Raw genomic sequence first — 20,000 nt, 5'->3', positions numbered from 1 at the left:
CGGGGACAAGTCGCTGCAACAATTCGCCTTCTGTACACGGTTAATTTCATGAAAATCATTGTCGCTGCGGCAGAATTTTGTCGCCGCGAAATTGGAAATCAGAAAAATCAGAAAAATAGGGTCCTCTTTTGACAATGAACTGATGACCAGTTTGGTTCCAATTAGTACTATTAAATTCGATTGAATAAAAAGAAGGAACAATCTGCGTCTGCTCTTCATGAAGACAACGTTTAGAAATCAAGAGCCCCGAAGAACATGATATGAGCCGAAAACTTCGGAAATAAGGAAGAAACACACCAAAAAGCTACCATGTTCAGCTTATAGTACAATGCCAAACTTTGCTCAGAGGAATATCTAACGCTTGCAAAAACGAAAAAATGTCAAAATTTAGGAAACTTAAAAGACCCTAAAGGCCGGGACACACTAGGCGAAAAGTCGCAGCGACAGGTCTCTGCGACAAGTTGCTCCATGTGTACTACTTGCAAAACAAGTCGCTGCGATACGAAACCAGTTTGAATTCGTGCGACTTATCGCAGCGACAAAATTAACGAAAGCAGCATTGTCGCATCGTGTGTACACTTCCGGCAACAAGTCGCTGCGACAAAATGTAAATGAACCAATGAGAGAGCGTCATATGGTCAGCCATATTGAATTAGAAAACTAGTTCACATTCCCTATCATACGGGATCTCTGCATGTGCACCGAACAGGTGTCGTATCGCAGCGACTTGTTTTGCAAGTAGTACACATGGAGCAACTTGTCGCAGAGACCTGTCGCTGCGACTTGTCGCCTAGTGTGTCCCGGCCTTTAGGGTCTTTTAAGTTTCCTAAATTTTGACATTTTTTCGTTTTTGCAAGCGTTAGATATTCCTCTGAGCAAAGTTTGGCATTGTACTATAAGCTGAACATGGTAGCTTTTTGGTGTGTTTCTTCCTTATTTCCGAAGTTTTCGGCTCATATCATGTTCTTCGGGGCTCTTGATTTCTAAACGTTGTCTTCATGAAGAGCAGACGCAGATTGTTCCTTCTTTTTATTCAATCGAATTTAATAGTACTAATTGGAACCAAACTGGTCATCAGTTCATTGTCAAAAGAGGACCCTATTTTTCTGATTTCCAATATGCGAGCGCGCAGGTGCGACGAGACATCTCAGCTTATGGAATTCACTGGCGAAAAATGTCTGCGCATGAGTCGCGCGATATGACACGTGACCCTTTTCCGGGACTATCATTGGCTCTCGTGAAAAAAGCACTCCCGAGAAGAACAGAAAAATGGCTGCCGTTTGAGGATCGGTAGCTTGTTGGTTTCCGTTCTTTTAGAGCGATCAAGGCTAGTTTTAACGCCAGTTTCAAGTGGAATGTATTCTTAGAGAACGTCTATGTTGTGTAAGTCGTTTGAAAGTCCAATCCAACCAGCATCCTCGGAAAATTTGCTCCTGGAAAATTTTATTTCGTGGGAAAAGAGCTGCGAAACAGGTGAGTTTTTTGCGCAATTTTTAATGTGGAAAGTTTGTTGCCACCGGGTACAAAAAGTTACTGTAATGTGCAGAAAGGAGGATTCCTAAGGTTTCCGTTCATGTGTGAATTGGCTTGTACCAGGTGGCAGGGAAATGGCAATATTGTTCAACGTGAAGGTTATTTTTTTCTGCGTTACACCTTACGATCGGCACCTCTACATGAATGATCAATGATTCGATCAGATATGAATTTGATTTTGAATGTGATTGTCTCATTGGGAACGTAACCCTAGTATCAAATATTTTAAATAGCTGCTTTTAAGCTCATTTATATTCCCTTTTCTGGTGAAGGTCTAAGTTATTATACTTTTTAGCAGTCACAACTCAACGATCCTTGCGTTCAAGTAGTTACCAAGTTATGGATTTGCAATCAATTTGAGTTTAAAATCAAAATCAAAATCCATGTTAGTTGAAATAATGTTTGGAAGAGCAAAAGTATAGGTACAGATGTATATAGGTATCTATAGATTGAGGTTTTTTTTACTATTGTTTTCTGGTAGCATTAATGATGTAATTTTGGTTTTAGGGGACTGTCATGTGTTGTGGGATCAAGGAAATTCTGCTTTGAGTCAAGTATGGTTGACAGTGGATAGTTGTTCCTGAAAAGGCTGAAAGGAAGCTTTATTGCCTTGGACTTTTTTGCTTACACCCCACATGTTTGTTCTTTTCTTACATGGCAAAATTTATTAATATATTATGTGATTTGGAGCTGCAGCTAGAAACAGTGTCCCATGCATAAGGTCTCATTGGGGTTGATGGCAGTAAAATAATTTTGGTAAAAAATATGTTTAGAGTTTTTATCATAACTTCTCATCTTGGTCCTGCTGGACTTCAAACATGCTCTACCATTTTGCACAAGGAACTTGTCAATCAACCGTTACCTTTTGGTGTATTTGCAATATGATATTTTGGATAGCAAGTGATTTATTTTTCTTATCCCTTATGTGTAGATATCCTATGTCTGTCACATAGTTAGTTTTAAGCTTTTATTTCCTGTAGTGTATCTTTATTATAGTTAGCACATGACCCCACAAGCATGTGTTATTGCTTTAATATTGATTGTGTTTGAATAAAGGATATTGTTGTCTTGTCTTGTAGATAATGCAAACAGCCTCAGTTGTATTTGCATTATTTCTGAATGTTACTTTTAAAGGGCAAACCATTAAAAGGTGTACAAAGTTTGCAGGAGTTCAGGAAAAATATTCAAAATATTCATTGATTTGATGTTCCTGAAGCAGGTAAATCTTGAAGAGTTTACACAACCATATTTGGAATATATGGCATTTCCTTTTGGGAATGTTCAAGTCCACAGAATTCATTTTCTTTATGTTGAGAAGTACTGTAAGACTGTTGACTCCATGGGGTTCCCCATTGACGAGTAAAATGGTCTGGTGTTAGACAGAGCAAAATATTCTGGCTTTAGACAGAGTAAAATACCAAGTATGGCCGGTTTAGGGGTGAAAGGGTTAAAGTGCAATCATTACTTTGACTTTCTTTCTTCAATTGAACCAATACAAAGTGACTTATCATCACCTCCACCATTGCTATACAACGGCTTTGGCTTTTAGAACAAAGTATCAAAGTTGAAGCTGGTGGCTCAAGGAGTAAACTTTGCAAAAAAGTTAGGTTAAAAATACTTTTATGGTATTTGAGTATTTTTGTAGAACAAATTTGCATAATATCGTTAAAGTCATTAAATCAATGAGAATCGAAACATGAGGAAGCGGTTTGCTGAGGAGGGGTCTTTTTTTTTTTAAACAACCCTTAAAGGTAACAGAACCTTGTTTTCTGGATGTAGGCTAAAGAAATCTGACCCCTTAGGGGAACCAGTTCTAAATTGACAAATGACTGGCATTTTATAATTCATAAGTAAAAGCTTCTTGCTCGCTTACCAAATTTCTCTACAGTTCCATTCATTTTTCAGATTGATAGCCTTAAATGTACTGCGGCAACTCTGCCAGCTGTTTGGTCTCAGTATCATAAGCAGTACCCCCTTGGGGTAGTTTGTTCACTTCACCACCATTGTTTAACCCTATCCAGGGACTAAAGCAAAGACGGAAATTGATCATAGCTTAAATAAATTGGACCACTTTTTTTACTTCTTACACTTACTGCATTCAACTTTAATTTATTCATCCTTTGAAGTGGTAGGAATGATTACTATTATTTACAGCAATTGCTAAAAATTCATTGCATCTCATGTTGAAATATTTTTTTACATATGAGTTTTAAGTATTTATGAGTCAATGAGTTAGTGCAGTTACCCTAACCCAAAAAATGAAAGCTAAAATTTCAGAGAGTGCTTAGGCCTAATCACTGAAATGAGGGCTTAGGCTTGATCAATAAATTATTGCTATATTGACTGTGAGTCTCATTGACTCATGACTCATTGACTAATTGACTCATAAATCATGGGACCTCTTTACATATGGAAAGGTAACAGGAGTTATTTCTGTGAAGTCTTATCCAGAAAACTGCAACATGGGATTATGGACCTTTCAAATGTAGCTTTGTATGCTTTTGCTCATTTTGAATGATTATTACGGAAATATGAAGTTATGGTTTTTCTAAAAGTTAAATCTAATGCAAGGGGATTAAAATTATTGAAGCAGCTGTGTAGCAACCAGAGTCCGCAAAGAGAGGTTAGATAATTTGTTGTACTGGAAATAATTAGTAGGCCAGCGTGAAATTTGTGAAAAGTTTTGGAGGGTGGCACTGAATAACCTTCAACAAGTTTTCTAAACTTTGAAAATACCTAATTTTATATCGTCCTGCTGTTTTATTGCTGGAAGATAAAATCAATTCCTGATTAAGTATTTCTGTTGTCACGTTAACCCACTACAATGTGGTGAAAGCGTATTATCAGCTGTAGTAAAATTTTGTTACAGTAAAATTCTCCCTGCTAGAAAGCTGGACTTCTGAATCAAATATTGTTGTTTTGGCTATTCAGAGTTAACCTAATCTATGTTTATTTTTATAATTTGGAGGAAAGCAAACAATTGGCACTTTGCATGGAACAAAAGGTTTCCTTCTAGTGTGCCCAAGATGAGGTGCTATGACATGTTAAGTATGATTTGGTTATTATTACTGCTAAATTCACTTTAAAATTTATTTTTGAACGACTGAAATACATTTCTTAATTTTCCCCTCGGTCTTAATAAATTTTCCTCTATGGACCGCTTGAATGGCAATTTTAACAACTTGATTTTTTAAAAAAATGCGAAAATCTTAACATTTTCTGTTAGAAGCGGGACCCCGCGGAAACAGTGTGTAACTATTTAGTTGGAAGAGAAACCATTTGGAAATTTAGTGGTATCTTTTTTGTTCCACTTTTAAAAAGATAAACGCATGAATTGAAATCAAGATGGTAACCCATTAGCTGGTAAGCTCCACAAACGAATTTCCACTCGAACATTAGCAACCGAGACTCGCGTTGACCTTGAAATTTTTAAAGAAATTTCCCTCGTAGCCATGGCTTAAAAGAGAATCTCGCTGGCATAGAAACGCACCAGGCTGGAAACGCACTATGCAGTCAACATTCGTCCGTTTTATTGGCCTGAAAAAGGGTCTTTTGTTGATCAAATAAACACCGAATGGCAGCCATGTTTGATTTGAGGTATTGAAGTCACAAGGCCTCGACCAATCAGACATTTTTCGCCAGTGAACTTACGGAACACATTGAGCCTTCGGTGGTTAATTTTGTAACAATTGTTTCAAATCGTGTGTCATCTTGACATCACCTAAAGGAGCATTTCTTTCTACTCTGTGTTCCCAATAGGTTTTATCGTTTCATTTTGAAACAATGTCAACGTTTCTTCCGTATATTGTGTCCTCATTTAGCCTTCTACTTCCTATGGCCAATTTCTGTTCTTTTCTGAGCCGCCCTTAAGGACGTTCGCGCCCATTAATTGCTACTGCGCATCCTTACAGCGCACGCAAATTCACATGCCACGTCATGCATCGAGCGAACGCGCTAAGTACTAAAATGAACAATGATAGAGCAGATGGCCATTGCTATAGCTTTGCTTGGATTTAACGATCTTGGATGTTCGGTGAGCCCTACTTTTCTTTTCAGAAACAGATGTCATTTACAATTATCTCCACATTGTCCAATCAATGTGGGAAGTTAAAAAAAATTCAAGATTTCTGTCCTCGGGACATGGAATCGTGCCATCTTGCGGCTGCAAGGCGCATGAAACTATGGTCGCTAAATGCGACCTTGTTCTTTATAAGGAACCTCAACAGTTAACTAAATTCACTTGATGGGTCCTTTTAAATAAAGTTTGGTAGAGAACATTCCACTTCAAAGATGTAATTGCAATATTTTTGGGCTTACAGACACTGTGGCCTTATTCGCTGAAGAAGCCGGAATTTTTCAGATTTAGGGTGTTCTTTCGGGCAAGTTCTCTCCAAAACGACGTTGGTGACCCCCCTTTTTTTTTACATTTCTGACATCACAAACTCATCATCTTTCAATGGTAAAATTTGCAGAAAAAAATCAATGCTAGAAAAATTTCGCGCGAACGTCCTTAAAGAGCAAAATTATTGTTCTCTTCTCTGTCACACGCTGTGGTTTTTATGTACGCTGTGGGACCATTTAGTCTTATGCCTCTCCTCACGTGGACATACGGTTCACTTCACGCATTCAAGGACCCTTAATGCCTTATTCTATTTAGGTGCAATGGTTTCCGTTTCACAAATTGTGCCACTTTGACATCATCAAAAAGCGTTCTTCCCTGTATTAAACTGGTCAAGGTTCTTCACAATGCACCCTTTTAGCGACTAATATTGCAAGATTAGAGTCACGATTTATCATGTGATTTTTCACAAAATCTAAATTTCGAGGATATCGTATTTTTGTAATACAGTCGAATCTCCGCTTGGGGACACCTCAGCCAGGCGGACATCGGTGATTTCTTCACTGAAATTCTTCAAAGGCGGACAAAAGCTTTCTCTAACTTTTCGAATAGCTCCTCTGACGCTCGATTGCACGGCATGTAACGTGTGACGCGCTGCCTCCCCGACAGATGGCAAGATCAACAGTTGAACCAGGGACTACCAGGATCAAATTCGACGAGTGGTCAGAGCGGGTCTTGAACCCGAGATGTCCGAATCTCAAGGCAAGCGTCCTAACCACTTTGCCGCTCTGCCTTCAGTATCTCTTCTTAACTCGTACAACCAAATTTTGTAATCACAATTTGGGAAAAGATCTACCTGCCAGTCTACTTATATATCGCTTCACTGTTTTTTTGTGATGATATTCTGTCTCTCTCTGTCTGTCGCTTGGCTAGCCCTACCTGTCTGTTTGCCTCCCAAGGACAAAGAAGCTCTCTTACCACTTCATGAACGCAGGTAAGTATTGTACCACATACATATCAAACAGTCTTGGGGGCCGACAAATCCATACTTCTTTCAAACCGTTCACCATTGCAATTGTGATCAGTTCTGCACATCTTTCTGTTTTCATGGTAGATGGAGGGAAATCGGTATCGATTGAACGAGTCTGGCAAATAAAACAAAGGCAAATTAGACGGAAAATCCCAGCTGAACTTTGTAAAACTGTAACCAAAGAAAGCCCTTTCTCCTGGCTATAATGGTATACGTCCCAAAAGAAGTTTCTTCTTATTGTTTTTGTGTTTCGCATTTGTAGAGTTACGAGATCATTTTGAATACTGAGAACTACGGTGGCCCACAAGGGTCACTACGCATTATTTCACAACATATTTCGAATTATTATTTACGCATTTCAAATTATGCACAACACATTCCAAATTCTTCGAAACACATTTTCAATTCACTACAAATTCTGAAATCTTCGCAACACATTTCGAAATCTCCACAACACATTTCAAAATCTTCGCAACACATTTCGAAATCTTCACAACACATTCGCCCCAGGACCCCAAGTGTTGGCAGAGAAAAAGGAACGGTTACGCAGCTCCTCCTCCTTCCATCGACGCCATGTTTTGTTCCACGTGTGGAGAGTCTCTGCAAGTTTTGTTCAAATTTTGTCTCAAATGCGGGAAGGATCTCGCAAATAACAAAGAAATAAAGGTGCGAGACGAAAGCAGCGGCAAGAAGACTGTCTTTTAAAGATTAGAAACAACGGGCCACGTTTTTCAGAAAGAAACGTGGTAGGAAAAGGGAGCGACAAACAGCAGGAAGATCTCAGTGATATTGTCAAGATTAATATCGGTATTGTGGTACCGGATAGCGGTCAGCTAAAGATAATGCGAGAAAAAAGCTTAACAGTAAATGTCCCGAAAAATGCGACAGCAAGCATGCTTCTCGAGGCTGGGGCGGAGAAGCACAAAGCACACTCGAAAGATATCATAAAACAACAGCTTAATTATGTGCTTCTTTATGAAGATTGCACTGAGGTAAAAACTCTTAAGGAATCATCAGAGGCGTTTTTCCTGTACAAATACAAGAACGAATGTGGAAAACCTTATCACAGGTTGAATTTCTTCAAGTTCTGTGCGAAGCATAAGAGTTTTCTCAAACAACTTTAGAAAGGTTCATTGAATCAAACCCAGATTCGACCCTTTCAGGTGAAGAAAATAATGAAGAGATCATTGTAGAACAGGTGCATGTAAAGCGTATAAAAAGAGAAAAGGTGTCGAGTGTTTTCGAGGAAGACGGGGTCCAGTTCCTTCAAAAGACTTTGCACTTCACTTCTGGGAATACAAAGGCCCTATTTGAGGCGAAGTGTATAATAATATCTGACCTGCTAATCGCCCTTTCTCGCAGTCGGAAACTGAATTACTAAGGGCGCAGCTCAACGAGGTCGGACCGAAGGAGCTGTGCTGCCGGCTAGGCGCTCCGACCCACGTTTCGGGCAAAAAACAAAACTTTCTTGTAGTTGTTGTCCACATGGCGTCGATGGAAGGAGGAGGAGCTGCGTAACCGTTCCTTTTTCTCTGTCAACACTTGGGGTCCTGGGGCGAACGTGTTGTGAAGTTTTCGAAATGTGTTGCGAAGATTTTGAAATGTGTTGCGAAGATTTCAGAATTTGTAGTGAACTGAAAATAAAATGTGTTTCGAAGAATTTGGAATGTGTTGTGCATAATTTGAAATGCGTACTTAATAATTCGAAATTTGTTGTGAAATAATGCGTAGTGACCCTTGTGGGCCACCGCAGAGAACATTTCATATTGAACCATAACAATTCGTCTATTAATTGTTATATGCCCCGTTCTTTAAGGGATGACACTACAAGAATACAATTAGTGGCCGCGTATTCTAAAATCAAACCTGTAGGCTTCACACAGCTAAAGGGTATAAAATGTTTACCTGCAGGTTTTCCCGAACAACGCTCTTGCTAATGTCTGAATAAATCCAGCCAGGACAGACCAACGTGACCCCAATGTTGTAGCTGTTAAGCTCCATGCCCAGAGTATGAAAATATCCCTTAAAGATCATTTTAGAAATAAAAAATACTAAATTGGTGAAAAGCATTGAGGAAAAGAGAAATTTCTGTGATCAATTCGACTGTTTTAAAGTTGAAAATGAGTGGCTTGCGCACTCCTTCAGTGCTTCAGGCTCTCCGAGGGTATTCGCCCTTGTCACACGGCGGCCATATTGTCCCGGGAGACCAAAAGCCTCGCAGTGGAAACCATGGGGGGAAGGGGGCTTGGCGTGGTAAAACAAAGCAATTTTGATTTTTGGTCTCCCGGGACAAAATAGCCGCCGTGTTACAAGGGCGAATAGACCAATTTCGATATATTACAATTCAGTCCTAAACAAAAGACATCATCTCGAGGCTCTGGGGAATAAATGTAAGGATTTGTATGAGTTTATTCCCCAGAGCCTCGAGATCATGCCTTTTGTTTTCGACTGAATTTTAATATATCGAAATTGGTCTATTGGGCTTGTAGGTAGAAGTCTACTCCCAACCCCAGTCCCTCGGAGAGCCTGTTCGCAGGCTACTTCAGTGCAAACCAGCAGACAAAGGCAATAATTTGAGCGCTGGAAAAGATCGACAAGATTTACAACAACATCGCAGAGGCCTGAAAAATTACTTACTGGCAAAGGAAGGCAATTAGCACAAGTATAAAGAATGCCATGCCTAAAAGAGGCTGCACCTCTAAGTGTCATGATATCATAAAATAGACATTATATATATATAGCTTTCACTGAGATTGCATTATAAACATACACGTATTCCATAATTATTAGCGACAAGATAACAGTCAAAATACAACTATTTTTAAGTCCCTCGTCGATAACAAAACAGGTATCGAACGCCTATAGCTTATGAGGCAAGCAATAACTAACGTACACCATACCTGCAGGGCGTGTTTGGAGGCACCATATGCAGCCAATTTCGGACGAGCTAAAAACAAATTATTGAAACAAAATGGACATCATATATGCTATTTACAAAGTAATTTTTGTAAAATTAAAATGTTGAAACCAAACGTTTTCGGCTGTTTGCCATCACCAGGGTTAAAAATGACTGCTCACACCTCTGAACCTGCAAAACACCTGCGTGAAAACCCATCACATTTTTCACTTGGCGCGTTCTCTCTCCAGCACAAACATTCCATAAACGTAGGATCGTCGAGGGGCTAATGATCCAACAATTCTGCCCCAGTCTGAACAAACAAGTTATTTTTTTTGTTTCCAAACTTTTCCAAACGGGAATTACATAAGATATATATGCATGGATACGTGCGGACGGTCATTTTAACCCTGATGATGGCAAACAGCCGAAAACGTTTGGTTTCAACATTTTAATTTCACAAAAATTACCTTATACATTTTATCTAAGCGAACATTATGGACAAAATGTACATCTTTAATGTTAAGTGATCTTGTGTACGGAAAGTACGTGTCAAGTAAAATAAACTATTTAATTTAAGGACGGTGCCTACTAATTCAAAGGTATTTTTGCGCGGTTTTATGAATATGCGGGAAAAGCAGATCTCAACAAGTGTTCTTAAAATCCAAAAAGAAAATTGGGGGTAACCACGCATTTTTCAAAGATAATTAATCAACAATATTAGTAAAAAGATTTAATAGATAAAGCAATATATGGCGTTCCTTTCCAAATTAAAGCTTAATTATCTGTGAAAAATGCATGGCTACTCCCAAATTTCTTTTTGGATACCAAGAGCATTTACTAAGTTCTGCTTTCTCCGCATAAATTTAAACCGCGCAAAAATATCCCTGCATTAATATGCAATACCGATAGGAAATCTGAGTATCTGGAGATGCACAGAACGTATGCGCAATAAAAATAGTAGGCACCGTCCTTAAATGCTTGCAATTTGGAAGAGAAATGTTTCACTATTACTTATAATAGATAACAATGTTGTTATGGCATGGGTGGGCTCCCCAGCGCAGTAACGAATGAATCTATTTTTATAGAATACCCGTTCCCGCCAAAAACAGTTCTGATGTCCCAGAAAAGACATGGCAGAAGCAGTCACGCGTGGCATGGCTTCTTCTGATTGGTTAAAATTGGCGGCCCTTTGTTTGTTTCGCGCGCAAAGTGTATCTAAAAATAAATCCATTTGTGACTGTGCTGGAGCAAGGCAGCAAAGTGATAACAGATCAACAATGTTATCTAATTCACTCTTGGCCGCACACACAAATATGTAATTAACACAATAGCACCATCAATTTGCATGGCCCTGTATAAATTACTTGAGTTTGGATCATCGACGTGCATTTTAGGACATGAAAACGAACCGTCAAAATGGTGGCAGCGCGACTTTTTCCTCAATTTTGGCAACATTTAATCTGGTCGACCATCGCACTCTGCTTTATAGACTCAGTGTGTATGGTTGTTCTCCACTAGCACTCTAGTGGTTCGGCTCATATCTAAATGGCCGCTCGAAGAAAACGGTTTTTAAGGGAGCTCTTTCTGATCCCCTTCAGGTGTCTGTTGGAGTCCCGCAGGGAAGCATACTTGGGCCATTGTTCTTTTTACTACTCATCAATCTATCTCCGTCCTTCCTCACAAACTTGACTTTGTTTGCGGATAACACTACAGTGCTCACATCTGGTGCCACTGTGCAGTTGAAATTGAGCCACCTAGCTGCTGATGTATGCGCATGGGCAAACCTAAATCGCATGGCTTTAAATGCTTCTAAAACTACATCTATGTTGCTCGCCTCCCCTCGGAAACATAGATCTTTGGAAAACAATCCCTTCATGTGACTGTTAATGACACTGTTGTTGAGCAAGTTCATCTTGCTAAAATTCTTGGAGTGTTATTCGTCGACCATCTTTCCTGGGAGCAGCACGTCGATGATTTGTGTAAGAGACCGAACAGTCGCCTCTCGCTTTTACGTAGAAGAAACCCTCATCTTACACTTGAAGGATCCTTTCAATTTTATAACGCATGTATGCACAGTCATCTTCTCTGTTGTTCTAGTGCTTGGGGCAACTGTTTCCAACTTCACTTCTTCGGCTTCTCCGTGTGCAGAAATTAATTATCCTTAATGCCGATTTTTCTACGCCCTCTATTGCTCTTTTTTCGAAACTCAAATGGATCCCAATTTGTGACTTGGTTAAGTGGAGCATACTACATCTACTATATTCTGTTATTCTTAATCCGGGATGCTTCCACTCTTGCTACAGAAGGAGTTTAAACCGAAGGAAACAATGTTTCAAAACGAATTTGTTCGAAATTTGTTTTTAAAAATTGTTAATATCAGGGCAACTGAATTTTAAAATCACTTATTTTCGCTTTCAAATGTCGCGGGTGACGTATTACGATTGCCCTATTGTTCTAACACAAACAGCTTTTATCTAATAATAATCACAATTGTTCAAGATGGCAGCGCCCGCGAAATTTGAAAACAAAAGCAAGCGATTCTAAAACTCATTTATTTCGGATGCAAAGGTTTTCTTTGAAAAATTTTTAGACAGATTTGACTGTAAAGGTTATTTCCTGTGATTTAAAGTTACTTTTTTGTACTTTAAAGCGAAGTTTTCATTTCTATTTGGCTCTCGATCGACTGCTATAACGAGTGGCATAACGTCTCACAACTTATATGTCCCTCGTACCAGGACGAACTCTGGTAAGGGCACTTTTGCCTATTCCGCCTTGGTAGTATTTAATACTCTTGGCGCAGCCTCTAAGCAGCGTATCACCTGTCCAAAAAGTCCCCCTATTACCTTCTCTTCCGTCTCACTTTCATGGAACAACAAGCTTCGTACTTTATTCCTTGCGAAGCTCATCACTGTTTCACACCTGGAGGAACTCTGTTGTTCCCGACGTCGATGTTTCCTTCACTGCACTTTTGAATAATTGCGACTGCGCGTTTTATACATTTTTATATACATTATTAATATTTACACTCATTTTAATACATATATTTCTTATAAATTATTTCTGTCACTTTTCTTCGTAAATTATTGTTTGTCCTTGTTATTCTACGTTATTTTTACTTTTCAATTATATTTTGTTACTCCTGGTATGTCAATTACAGTGCGACGCGCCTTACTGTGCCCACCCGGCCTAACAAAGTTTTTTACAAATTGTCCGCCAATCAGGATGTTTGAATTTGATTGACAGTCACGCCTCCTTGCAAAGTTCGCACAGTTGTAAGTCGAACACCGTTGCATGGGTCGTTGAGTTGAGATTTTTATACGTACTTGTCAAATGTGAAAGTTTGTTGGGTGGCCACGGTAAGGCGCGTTGCACTGTAAGCTTATCTGTATCTTGTATATATTATACTATTTTGTATATTTCTGAGTGTTGAGGGCGACATGTTAGAAATCTGTCTAAGGTTAATTTGCTACCCTCGTTAAATAAAGCATTGCATTGCATTGCATTGTGTAGTATTGATGCCGAAGCTGGGAATCGAACCCCGGGCCACACTGGTGGGAGGCGAATGCTCTCTTTACTGCCCCACCCCTGCTCCCTGCGGGCCGATTTACACGGTGCGATTTTGGCGCATGCGACAAGCTTACGGCAGGCCTACGACAGGCCTACGACGTGACGTATGATTGTAGCAGCGTTTTAAAACATGTTTTAAAATGCTACGACATTTTCTCTGACGTACACGACAATCGTAAACAAGTTGTAAGCCTGTCCTAAGCTTGTCGCATGCAACAAAAGTCGTAACGTGTAAATCGGCCCTAAAACAGTGAAATAACATACCACAAAAAGATGAATACTGTGCGAGTCGTACGGGGATGAATAGAAAATTAAAGGACATTGATTTTGTTTGGAGGTCCAATCAGAGCACGCCTTCAACGCTATCCACTGTTTTATAAATTATAATTTATACTAAAACTCATTATGAAAAACTGAACTACGGATATCAGAATTTCAGCATTTTTCATTGGCTCGCCGGACACAGGCTATCACTTCATGTACCTGCTGTACCTAATATGGTCCAGGAGTGCGTCAGCAATCGTGCGAACATTTTTGCAGCTCTGAGAAAAAATGGCCGACAAAAGCCACTTTGGATCGGAATTGACCGAGACGGAAATCGATGCTCAAGTCGACAATCCTACCCCCGGGAACACCAAAGAGGAGTTGTTCATCCTGGAGTTTTTAATAAAACAATTATTCTACTCGGGCTTGCTGGATATAAAGTGAATTATAACCAACTCGGCGCTGCGAACCTCGTTGGTTATCTATCACCAGAAACCGATAAGGGTTGAAACGGCCCCTTGTGTGCTGGGAAACAAGCTTCTGAATATTCAATTTCATATTTGGAACAACAAGAGAGAACCATTCAACCAATCAGTTCGCAAGAACACCGTGACGCAATACCACCAATGTTCTCGAGCGAAATTAACTGGAGCGAGGGGTTTCCAAATATGGTACTTAGCACTGAATATTCGGAATCTGTGAACGCGCGTTACACGTTTCAACCCTTATGGGTTTCTGCTATCACTTCATATCCAGCACGCCCTTGTAGAATAATTGTTTAATGCCACTTGAACGGATATAATTCCTCATTTAACTGCAACGATCTTTCTAACTTTCGTTTCAGGATTAATTTATCTGGCCTTTGAACAACTGGGGCACGATAAGTCGCAATATTAAAACCACTGGATAAAATATTAATTACCATCCAGCAGATAAGTGCTTCATGTATCCATTTATCCAGAACAACTGAGGCCTGGTGATTTGGCTAAATTCTTCAACTCACCAGATTTCCCATTTGAACTACTTATGACAACAATTTGCCCTGTCTTCTTGTGCACCATGTGAGGAAGGACTGCCTTGGTTAACGAGATTGTTCCTAGCACATTGACATCCATAACGTACTGAACAACATCAAGGTTAGTTGTTATAGCTGAACCAATCTGTGCAACGCCTGCATTATTCACAAGAAAGTCAATCTGTGAAATTTAACATAGGAGAAAATAATCAAAATTATGTTATTCCAGCCAGCCATTTGCAGGTAGATGGACTAAGATATGCATACCCTAACCCTAACCCTCCTAAGAGGGTTAAAGGGGGCATTGTAGTTTCTGAGTGGACATAGATGTTGTTAAATAAAAATAGTACTAACCTCCCAAATGATTAAAGCCAAGTCTGTAATAAATCATATTACAAATTTGAAGCTCAATCGATTAACATTTGCCTCTCAAACAATCTAGCACAGAACTACACATGTAGCTTTCTGCCACATAATTTGCATTGCGTCTTCGCTTGTCTGGCCGCAATTGGCAATTTTTCTGATTTGTTTTATTTTGACTCTTTTCATCAATCTTTAAGGGGGGTGCCTCTTATCTACAGAAAGACAATGGTTGCTAAGGTCAAGAGCCCCACAAAAAGGTTGCATGATAGTTCTTTGAAGTAACCTTTTCAATAGAAATCTGACATCACTAATAATAAATCAGAAGGCAGATGCACATTCCAGTCAACTAGTCTCAGTCCTCTGCCATGTGTTGACAGTGAAAAACAGGTAAAAGCTTTCAAGAAACGAAAGAAAGATGTGGTTTTTTCACAGGATGCATCCCGTCACTTTTCGTACACTAGTGTGGCATGGAATTTCTATTTGGACAAAAAATGGAACTGATATTTTCAATTGAAAAGTGTATGAAAGGAGGGCCAATATTATGTCATAATTATTTTTGTTTTTTTTGTTTTTTAATCCATGCTTAACAGATTTTGTGTTTGAATGTTATCATACTATTGCGTTAAAAATTTGCAATTGTGAAAAACATAGTTATTTAACTTGTTGAGTTTTTAGGCATTATCTGTTTTGGTCATGTGATTTACCAAATATGATTGTGATCGAGTCAAACCAGACAAACAAACGTAACACAGAGCACACTTGGGACAAAAGGATAACTGTAGAGTATAAGGGACTCGAGAAATGACTATTTCAAGGGGTACATAGCAATGGTTTGGTAGTTAAGAGCCAGCCCCCTTAATAACTTAAGTCTTGATTAACATTTATCAATAAGTTTTGTCAGGGAGAGGTGAAGGTAACAGACTTTAACAAGAACCTGATGACATCCAAATCCAACTTTTTTTGGCCTCAAAGTTTGTGACCTTTGAATCCAATATCAACCTAAGGAAGGGACAGAGGACAGGCTACCAGTAGCCCCTTTGCATTATTGGAAGACACTGACACCAAAAAAATTAGGACTTAGACTTAGCACTGACTACCCCGTTGATATTTCTGCATACATTTTTTTTCCTACCTGGCCAAAGTGTTGAATAACTTTTTCTACACAATCTCTGTGGGATGAGAAGTCTGCAACATCCAGGGGAAGAACTAGATAGTTTTCCTCAAAGGGCAATGGAAATATTCTACTGGCTAATTCTGAAGAACAAACAAAACAAAAACAAAATTTAATATTCACAATCACAGGGATTTAAAAAGAAATAATATTTAGCTTTAGCCAAGCCTAAAAGCGGAGCTCCCTGGTTATTTAAGCTTACTGCCTGTAGAGTTGGAGAAAATAAGAGGTTTGGAATTGTCCGCGTTTTGGTGTTTCCGGTTACTGCTTAATTAAATCACTTTCTTTGCTTTCTTCTATAGAAAAATTCATTGCCTAACAAGTGAATTTGTTAGGCAATGGTCCACAGTAAATTTCACGCAAAAAACCGATATCGCATGAATCACGAAGCGAAGAGTACAATATTAGTTTTTGGAGGAAAAAAGGTCATTTCAGAGCCAACAACTGTCAATAGCCAGCAAATAGGAATCACGCTAAATTAAGATTTACCATCAAAAAACTTTCTCCGTTCAAGGTCAAAAAAAGAGTTTTACTGATGAACTTTATTCCACTTTTTCTCTGAAAATGAGATCATTCCCATTTTGATGTATATTTCATTGAAACACGCTAGCTTGGCTTGGAACAAGAATCGGTAAAATACAGCAATGCAGCCAAGAAAGGGAAAACTTCAACCAAGATCCACTCCAACACAAAATTACCTTTAGGTGGTTTAAATAAACTTATGAAAACACAAGCTAGTGAAATTTCCCCGTAATTTAACATGTTTATAACATAAGGGCAAACTTCACTTGTCACTGTCGAGGCACATCAAAAAACAGTTGGGCAAACGGATAAAAAAAAGAATGTGTTCCCTTGCATTTTAGAGCAAAACAAACAAACAAACAAACAAATCAAGTTTTTCTATGTCCAAAAGAGATAATTGTTATTTAATTCCAGTTGAGAATAAAGATTTGAGTTTCATTCCTGAACAAAGGAAAACCCAATTAAACCATTTTTTAAAAATACTCATTCACTTTAAACCGATCATAAGCTTAAATTTAAACGCATCCATAAAAATAACAAACGGTTTAGTGCCCAAAGAAAGAATTTGTTGAGTAACTTCTTCCATCAAGCATGAGCTATTACTGGTATTCTGTTTTGTCACTGTCGTTCTCTTTCTCTCTCCTTTCGTTTCTGTTCTGGTCATAGGTCCTCCAGGCATCATGCAACCTTATCAGAGATTCTAATTAAAGATATACCAAAAATTGAAATACAGAGAAAAAAGCAGCTCTAAACAAATTAAAAATAAACACTCAGCTTTAAGTTTATATCCCTCCGGTGCTTGACTTGAATGACTGCGTAGCCACCAGTGTGGACCACAGCTATCATGACATGTGAGAGTGTCTAATCGGCGTGGGTGGGTGGGTCGTGGGTCTCTAACCCTAACCCTTTTTTCAATCAACGACTGGAAATTCTCGAAACAGACAAGATCTAAGACAAATTTGGACCGAGCACTGAGGGAGCTAATATATATCTTTTTTTATCTTCAAACAAACACGACCCACGACCCACCTACCCATGACCCACCCACCAACGCGATTTAGCCTCACCCTGACATGTCAAACTGGATTGAAACCAGCAAAAAATGCAGAAAGAAAACATTTTCCAAACCGTTTTCCACCTGAACACGAAAAGCGTTGACTGTGTAAGAACTACACTTGACGTAGTATGGCTGTGTAGCCGCGTTGAGCCACAGAAAGCGCCCAAAAAATGAAGCGTCGTTTATGTTTAAAATAGGTGAGTTAACCTGCATTGAGCGTGCAATCCAATCGAAAACCAGTACCTGGTCAGTGGTCAACTTAAATTGAAAAAAAGCTGTCCTCTGTGAGCTCTAAGCTTGAGCCTGTGATATGGTCATGTGATACTGGTCAGCGGATACCTTGTGTTGACAGGTGTCAATTGAACATAACATGGATGTCCCATATCAAAGATGTATGCTGTAAACTAGCGTGATACTGGTCACACTGGCGTACATGGATGGGTGGACGTACGTACGTATGGACGTTTGATGACGTCATGGCTATAAAACCAAAGTTTCTCGCATCGATGGGTTGCCATATTTTCTTAACTATGGTGCTCCGTGGGCACACGGAGCTCCGCTATTATTGTATGTAGTCAAATATTTTTAATTATTTCCTTTAAAATAACAGATGAAACACTTATAAGCTAAAGGCTTAAAGTAACTGCAGAATAAATGTGGGGCTTTGCTTTTGCTATCAGGTTTCACAAATGACCTAGACTGTTCACAGTCCCCTATTTTCCTGTTTGATCGTCGGGATCGAGCACAAACTGTCTCTATCTTCGTTTTTTAAACAGTTAGTACAAACTGGGGAGAGCAACATAATTATGCTCACCCAGTTCGTGCTTGCTGTTTAAAAACAAAGATGGGGGCAGTTTGTGCTCAATCCCGACGATCAAACGGAAAAATAGGGGACTGTGAACAGCCTACAAATGACCCTTATAAGAATAATTACTGGTAGATGCTGCAATATTCATAATCTGAAACAGTTTTTAAATTCCAAATACACATACATTATACATACTAATTACTTTATCACTCCCCCATAACAGAACAACAACATGAAGAATCCCAACTGGCCGGAGGCTTAGTATTATAAGTTGGTTTATCATTATTTTATGATCTTTTGGAACAATCCGACAGAAAGCTCTACGATAAAATTAGAGAGGACGAACACCATCCGCGATGTTCTGTCTTACCAATTGTAAAGGACTGTTCTCAAAGGCTTTGAAGAAAGAAAAACTGTTTTGTAATTAATAGGCTATGCTTTTTATTATAATTTAAGAATATCATACGATAATTGTAATTTTTAAATTACTCTACTTTTTATGACTTTTGTAACTTTCGATATGTATTTTATCAATTGAATAAAAATTATTATTATCATTATTATTATCATTATTATTATTATCATCATCATCATCATCAATTATTATTATTTACAAGTGCAGTCAAGAAGCTACTATCTCAGACAAAACTGTTAAGACAGTGACACAAAATCACCTTCATTTTTACACACCCCTACTTCCTCTCCCCTTAATACTCCCCTCCCCCTCAGTCAATGTTGCTGAGCATTGTCATATGTCCTACAGTATATTTCTGACCAAGATAAATCAACATTGGAGTTTGAGGGGAGAGGATAGGGCAGCTATTAAGAGGAACATTTGGATAAGTTGTTGGAGTAGATTTGTCTCAACAGGTTTTGTCCAAGATTGTAGGCTCGATTGACCAGCCATTTCATGTGCCTGCGCCCCTCTGTACACACCACTGCTGGCTGGATCACTAGTCCAGCCAATTGCATTTTCCACCAGAAAGTTGCCTGCCTGCCAAGTACAAAATACAACAGGCTGAACACAAACTACAACTGCAACGAGTGCTACGTGACAGACAAACGACACAGACCAGTGATCCAGCCCTTTCATCGGGAGGAGGATGTTATAGCCGCACTCCCAAAATGGCTGGACATTGAACCTACAGAGAAGCTGAACCAGCAACTACTATTATCACATTCAAGGGGTGATCGGAACGAGTCTTAAACCCTAAGTCCACCGGGCCACACTATGGGTTGCCAGATAGCCACTACTGGCCTTTACTAAAGGTGTTTAACTGAGTGAAGTCTGCAAAAACCACAGACCTTGAAAATGAAATCCATATACTGTGCTTGAGGTACATTTTTTATTCTGCAAAGTGTGCATGCTCCAGACACCTGGTTCTGACATGAACCTTCTATCAAGGCAAAGCAGGATGAGTTGCACCTCCTC

The 20,000-nt window shown here is 39.1% G+C and overlaps 1 protein-coding gene across 1 annotated transcript in view; it reads right to left on the bottom strand.

Annotated features, from left to right (window-relative positions):
• LOC137979793 (dehydrogenase/reductase SDR family member 7-like) overlaps positions 1–20,000 on the bottom strand; it is a gene marked incomplete at its 5' end in the record, with an annotated part of 22,736 nt that overhangs the window by 1,347 nt on the left and 1,389 nt on the right. Inside the window, 5 exons of the mRNA XM_068827142.1 lie at positions 6,851–7,017; positions 8,808–8,924; positions 9,803–9,849; positions 14,636–14,828; positions 16,143–16,264. Of these exons, the coding sequence (XP_068683243.1) occupies positions 6,851–7,017; positions 8,808–8,924; positions 9,803–9,849; positions 14,636–14,828; positions 16,143–16,264 (646 nt within the window). The remainder of the gene's footprint in view (positions 1–6,850; positions 7,018–8,807; positions 8,925–9,802; positions 9,850–14,635; positions 14,829–16,142; positions 16,265–20,000) is intronic.

This window comes from Montipora foliosa, chromosome 12 (assembly GCF_036669935.1).
Source record: "Montipora foliosa isolate CH-2021 chromosome 12, ASM3666993v2, whole genome shotgun sequence".
NCBI classification, from domain to species: domain Eukaryota; kingdom Metazoa; phylum Cnidaria; class Anthozoa; order Scleractinia; family Acroporidae; genus Montipora; species Montipora foliosa.
The sequence above is the reverse complement of the archived record's forward strand: the minus strand, read 5'-3'. Positions and strand labels throughout refer to the sequence as shown.